This window comes from Brassica oleracea, chromosome C2 (assembly GCF_000695525.1).
Source record: "Brassica oleracea var. oleracea cultivar TO1000 chromosome C2, BOL, whole genome shotgun sequence".
Lineage (NCBI taxonomy): Eukaryota > Viridiplantae > Streptophyta > Magnoliopsida > Brassicales > Brassicaceae > Brassica > Brassica oleracea.
Window position 1 is genome coordinate 21,803,305 of NC_027749.1, and position 6,813 is coordinate 21,810,117.

At 39.0% G+C, this 6,813-nt stretch overlaps 1 protein-coding gene across 1 annotated transcript; it reads left to right on the plus strand.

Moving 5' to 3' along the window:
- The first annotated feature begins 808 nt into the window (after positions 1–808).
- LOC106326845 (putative phospholipid-transporting ATPase 5) lies at positions 809–6,261 on the plus strand. The gene is made up of 9 exons (XM_013764791.1): positions 809–1,091; positions 1,643–3,546; positions 3,620–3,730; positions 3,847–4,123; positions 4,198–4,286; positions 4,372–4,459; positions 4,542–4,976; positions 5,059–5,250; positions 5,323–6,261. The coding sequence occupies exons 2-9, from the start codon at positions 1,736–1,738 to the stop codon at positions 6,007–6,009; spliced, it is 3,690 nt and encodes a 1,229-aa protein (XP_013620245.1). The 5' UTR covers positions 809–1,091; positions 1,643–1,735; the 3' UTR covers positions 6,010–6,261.
- The last annotated feature ends 552 nt before the right edge of the window (positions 6,262–6,813 follow it).

Below are 6,813 nucleotides of genomic sequence, written 5' to 3' on the forward strand. Positions count from 1 at the left end.
GGTTTTATGGGAAAATCTGATTTTAAAGCGAACAAAATATGGAGCGGATTGGTTCAACGACTCTACCTGAAAGTTTGGTTTCGTCGCAGAAGAGAAAAAGGTTGTGTGTGACAACGTCACCACCATCTCTCCTAATTTTCTGAACCCAGATACCTTTCCTTTTTCATCAAATCATAGACCTACAACATATACCTTTTTTTGTCGGGAAAAAACAAGTATTTTTATATCGTATAAAGTGGTATTTTTACTATTTAGATAAACATCTTTCTGGTTAAAAAAAAAAAAAAGATAAACATCTTTCTTTCATATCAAACTTTTTATTAAAAGACTTAATTTAGAATATGTATTTTTTTAAATAATATTTTATATATTTTTGGTTTATGTGATACATAATGAAGAATGAATGTTAAATTATGGTTTCACTTAAATTTTATTTTCTGAGTCCATTATAGAGTATTTAAAATCATAAAACTCATTTAAACGCGCTTTATTAAAACTATTGCTTACCATAAATTACAGCTGGCTCATAAATACCTTTACATCTTTCCCCAGATTTTTATTGACTATTTTCATTAACATCCATAACTCTCACAAGTATTTTTTTCAAATTTAACATCCATAACCAATCACTATTTTGTGCCAAGGAAAAACTTACTTGTGGGGTAAATTGCATACGCAATACTGATAGTAACGTATCTACCAATTAGGCTATTTTATTAATTTTTAATGTTTAAAATAGTTGTAAATTAGAGTTAATTAAACTATAGTTGAAGAGAGAGAGAGATACATAGGAAGAAGAAGCATACCCGAAAGTACCTCACTGGTTCAGATTTAAAGTCTTTTGATAGAAAAAAACCCAAAATCGAGTGAAATTTTCGGACATAAAAAATCTCTCTCTAAAACCCTTTCTCCGATTTTTTTTTTTGCTCAAGTTTTCCAAGTCTCCTGAAAAAACAAAGAGAAGAAAAAGACAGCAAACTGATAGAGAGAGAAAGCTGCATTTTTTTTAAATATGTATGCTTTGTGCTCATCCTTCTTGATCTAACATTGCCGACAACTTCTAGGCGAATAATCAAGCTTCTTACATTTGGGTTTGTTTTCTGATTCTCTACTTCTCCAACAAATCTCCACCTGCCTGATTTTTTTTTCTGTGTTTCTTGGGTTTCCATTGTGCTTGACTTGTCATCTAGTTTATGGATCTTTATCTCTAATTTTTTTTTTTACAGCTGTCAATTGTTTTTGCGTGTTCTTTCATTCTCCTGCTTAATGGTTTATCTATCTGAATTTAAGAATCAAATTGAGATTTCAAAAACTTTTATATTTTCTTGTTTTTCTCTCTCTCTTCTGTTTCTTTGGTAATTTTGCCTCTCTGGGCTTTGTAAATTCATCATCTTTCATAGAAAGTAGTTTTTTTTTGTTGAACTTAGATTCTTTTCATTTGTTTTCCCTATAGAGGTAAGGTTTTATAAAACATTTTTACACTAAAAATATATGTACGAAATTCGAGCTAATTCCGTTTATAGTTTTCTCTTTGGTGCTTGTGCTGTTTCAGTCTTTCTCTGCGTTTTCCAAAGTCTTTATCTTTCACAAATATCAAAACTTTGGAAAAATCTTATAATGGGTTTTGTTCAAATTTGCACAGGGTTAATTCAAAACCAACATGAATCTATAATTCTTGAGGAACTGGATCCTGTTTAAAGATCATCTTGTTCTCTTGAGTAAAAAAAGAGTAACAATGGCTCGAGGTAGAATAAGATCAAAGCTGAGACTAAGCCATCTCTATACATTCGGATGCCTTAAACCAAGTACACTCGAAGGTGAAGACCCACCACACCCACTCCACGGTCCAGGCTTCAGCCGTACAGTGTTCTGTAACCAGCCTCACATGCACAAGAAGAAACCTCTGAGATACCGTTCCAACTACGTCTCCACAACTAGATACAACCTCATAACATTCTTCCCAAAGTCCCTCTACGAGCAGTTCCACCGCGCCGCGAATCTCTACTTCTTGGTAGCAGCCATCCTCTCCGTTTTCCCTCTCTCCCCTTTCAACAAATGGAGCATGATCGCCCCTTTGGTATTCGTCGTGGGCCTTAGCATGATGAAAGAGGCTCTAGAAGACTGGCGTAGGTTCATGCAGGACGTGAAGATCAACGCTAGAAAGACGTGCGTTCATAAAACTGATGGTGGATTTCGTTCTAGAAAGTGGAAGAAGGTCAGCGTCGGGGATGTGGTGAGAGTGGAGAAAGACGAGTTCTTCCCTGCTGATCTGCTTCTCTTGTCGAGTAGCTACGAGGATGGGATCTGCTACGTGGAGACTATGAACTTGGACGGTGAGACTAACTTGAAAGTGAAGAGATCTTTGGAAGTGACGATGACATTAGACGACGAAGACTCTTTCAAGAACTTCATGGGGACGATAAGATGCGAAGATCCTAACCCGAGTCTCTACACGTTCGTTGGAAACTTAGAGTACAACCGTCAAAAGTTTCCTTTAGATCCGAGTCAGATTCTGTTACGAGACTCGAAGCTAAGGAACACAGCTTACGTCTACGGAGTTGTGGTCTTCACAGGGCACGACACTAAGGTTATGCAGAACTCAACAAAGTCACCTTCTAAAAGAAGCAGAATCGAGAGAACGATGGACTACATCATCTACACGCTTCTCGTCTTACTCATCTTGATCTCCTGCATCAGCTCATCAGGTTTTGCTTGGGAGACAGAGTTCCACATGCCGAAGATGTGGTACTTAAGACCGGACGCGCCTGAGGATCTAACAAACCCTATAAGCCCTGTCTACGCCGGGGTGGTCCATCTCATAACCGCTCTATTGCTGTACGGATACTTGATTCCGATCTCTCTTTACGTCTCCATAGAGGTTGTCAAAGTCTGGCAAGCGAGTTTCATCAACCAAGACTTGCGCATGTACGATGACGAGAGCGGCGTCCCTGCGCAGGCACGGACGTCGAATCTCAACGAGGAGCTTGGTCAGGTTCATACCATCCTCTCTGACAAGACGGGGACGTTGACATGTAACCAGATGGATTTCTTGAAATGCTCTATCGCTGGGACTTCCTATGGTGTGCGTTCTAGCGAAGTGGAGCTCGCTGCTGCTAAGCAGATGGCTGTTGATCTTGAAGAGCATGGAGAGATATCAAGTGCTACTACTCCACAGTGTCAGACCAAAGTGTATGGCACTTGGGACAGTAGCCGCACGCATGAGATTGAGGTTCAAAGTGGTGGCGATAATACTAGAGCTCCTATAAAGGGATTTGGGTTTGAGGATGACAGACTCATGAATGGGAACTGGTTGAGAGAATCACAACCAAATGATATCTTGCAGTTCTTCCGCGTGTTAGCTATTTGCCACACAGCTATTCCTGAGCTTGACGAGGAGAGTGGTAAGTACACTTATGAAGCAGAGTCACCTGATGAAGCTTCTTTTCTTGCTGCTGCTAGAGAGTTTGGTTTTGAGTTCTGTAAGAGAACTCAGTCAAGTGTGTTTATCCGTGAGAGGTTCTCTTCTTCAGGGCAAATAGTAGAAAGGTGAGTATTCGTAAGAATAGGCGTTTTTTAATTATCACTTTAGTCTCTCTACTAAGTAGCATATACAATGCAGGGAGTATAAGGTTCTGAACTTGTTGGACTTCACAAGCAAAAGAAAGAGAATGTCAGTAGTTGTAAGGGATGAGGAAGGCCAGATTCTTCTACTATGCAAAGGAGCTGACAGGTTAGCATCGAAACCCGGATGTTCCCTACATATGACAAGACATGTGTCACATATTATATATAGTATGGTTTTTGTCCCTTCACCGTAATCAAGTTTAATTTTCCTTGTCTTTGCAGCATCATCTTTGAACGGTTGGCTAAGAATGGGAAGACATACTTGGGACCGACCACTAAGCATTTAACTGAATATGGAGAAGCTGGGCTACGTACGCTTGCACTTGCTTACAGAAAGCTTGATGAGGAAGAATATTCAGCTTGGAACTCTGAGTTTCAAAAGGCCAAAACTTCAATAGGATCTGATAGAGATGGGCTGCTTGAGACAGGAGCTGATATGATTGAAAAAGATCTTATCCTTATAGGTGCTACTGCTGTGGAGGACAAACTCCAGAAAGGGGTATGTATTATCAAACAGACACACTATGGTTATGTTTTTATCTTGCATATCTAAACTGAGTTTTTTGAATGTAGGTTCCTCAATGTATAGATAAACTTGCTCAAGCTGGGCTAAAGTTATGGGTTTTAACTGGGGACAAAATGGAAACAGCCATCAACATTGGGTTAGAATCTCTGACTTTGAACATAAACTAGTTCTGCCTTTATCCTGTGATTTTCACTAACAAATTACCTTTTTATGAACTGCAGATTTGCATGTAGTTTACTTAGGCAAGGCATGAGACAGATCTGCATAACATCAATAAATCAAGATGGAGGATCTCAAGATTCCAAAAGGGTATGCTAAAACATTCAATGACAAGTCCCTTCAGCTACAGTTTCAAAGCTAACTTTGTATATCTAATATTTTGATGTGTTAGGCTGTGAAAGAGAACATTTTGAATCAACTCACTAAAGCTGTACAAATGGTGAAGCTAGAGAAGGATCCACATGCTGCGTTTGCTTTGATTATAGATGGGAAAACTCTAACTTATACATTGGAGGATGATATGAAGTATCAGTTCTTGGCTTTGGCAGTTGATTGTGCATCAGTCATTTGCTGCCGCGTGTCTCCCAAGCAAAAGGCTTTGGTAACAAGGCTGGTTAAAGAGGGAACTGGCAAAACCACATTGGCAATAGGCGATGGTGCAAATGATGTTGGGATGATTCAAGAAGCTGACATTGGTGTAGGGATTAGTGGTGTTGAAGGAATGCAGGCTGTTATGGCTAGTGACTTTTCGATTGCACAGTTCCGGTTTCTGGAACGATTACTTGTCGTCCATGGACATTGGTGTTACAAAAGAATAGCACAAATGGTAACAAGTAGCTCTTGTGGGGGTTTTGATTACCTTTTTACTTGTAGTTTTGTTTCTAACATTGTGTTGTTTCTACATCCAGATATGCTATTTCTTCTACAAGAACATAGCATTTGGTCTCACTCTCTTCTACTTTGAGGCTTTCACCGGATTTTCAGGACAATCAGTTTACAATGACTACTACTTGTTGCTCTTCAATGTTGTCCTTACCTCATTGCCAGTGATTGCCCTTGGAGTCTTTGAACAAGATGTTTCCTCCGAGATCTGCTTACAAGTAAGCTTTAATAATCACCCTTCAAGAAGTTGAATCTCTGCTGATGATCTTTTCTTGCTTGTGCTTGTGTAGTTCCCTGCTTTATACCAACAAGGCACAAAGAACCTCTTCTTTGATTGGTCAAGAATACTTGGATGGATGTGCAACGGCGTCTACTCATCGCTTGTCATATTCTTCCTCAACATAGGAATCATTTACTCTCAAGCTTTCAGAGCAGGTGGCCAAACAGCTGACATGGACGCTGTCGGCACAACCATGTTCACTTGCATTATATGGGCAGTCAATGTTCAAATAGCACTAACCATGTCACATTTCACTTGGATCCAACACGTTTTGATTTGGGGAAGCATCGCTTTCTGGTATCTCTTTGTAGCACTCTATGGGATGATGCCATCAAGCCTCTCTGGAAACGTTTACAGGATTCTGGATGAGATTCTTGCTCCTGCACCTATCTACTGGATGGCTACATTGTTGGTCACGGTAACTGCAGTTATTCCTTACGTTACTCACATAGCTTACCAGAGATTCTTGAACCCTATGGATCATCATATCATACAAGAGATCAAGTACTACAAAAGAGATGTGGAGGATGCTAGATTGTGGACCAGAGAGCGTACAAAGGCACGAGAGAAGACCAAGATCGGGTTCACAGCTAGAGTTGATGCGAAAATCAGACATCTAAGGTCGAAACTGAGTAAGAAGCAGTCAAATCTCTCTCATTGCTCAACTCAAGATGCAATGTCACCTAGATCATTGTAGCATGTATAGGGTTTGGTTACTGGAAAGGTCTCAATTCTCTGATGCGTCAAGACTTTGGAGATGGTTCTTGATGCTGTTTTTGTGGAGAAGTTATAGGAGTGAGATCGATGTAAAGAGTAGTAGCTGATTTTTTTTTGCAATTGTTGGGTTCTCATTGTTTAACATGCTTTGTTTCTTTTGTACGGATACTTACTTAGTGGATGAGTGAGTTTTTTTTTGGGAAAATTAGAAAAATGAGACACTTTCATCTTAGATTTGTTCCAATAAAACTTGTAGAGGATTATTTAGGTAAATAAGATTTATATTCTCTTTAGTACCATTATACCCTTATAATTAACCAAATTAACCTTAATTAAAATTTAAATTAATTCGTAATTGATTTAAATTTTAATTAAAAAAAAAAGAAAAAACCACAAAAGGATTAAAAACTTGTTTACCCTAATATTTTTTCACTTCTCTTCTTCTCCGCCGTGTACCTTCAAGCCTTCACCCCTTTCAATGTCAATTTAGGGTAAGCGGAGAATCCTTATTTTTTATCGTAAATCATCAATTTTTTTTGTCTCTAATCTCGTTTTTATCTTTCTTCTCTTTGTTCTCAGATACAATTCAGCGAATTGGGGATTTGTTCTTTGGTTTGTCAGACGGTCCTCTTCTCTCTCTACGGTTTCGTCGGACGGTATTCTTCTCTCACTACAGGTTTCGTCGGACGGTCCCTTCACAGTTTGATGTAAGATCTGGTCTAAACCACATTGCAGATCAGGCCTGACATCGAAAGGATCGAGAAATGGGTGTTACGCATTGCTT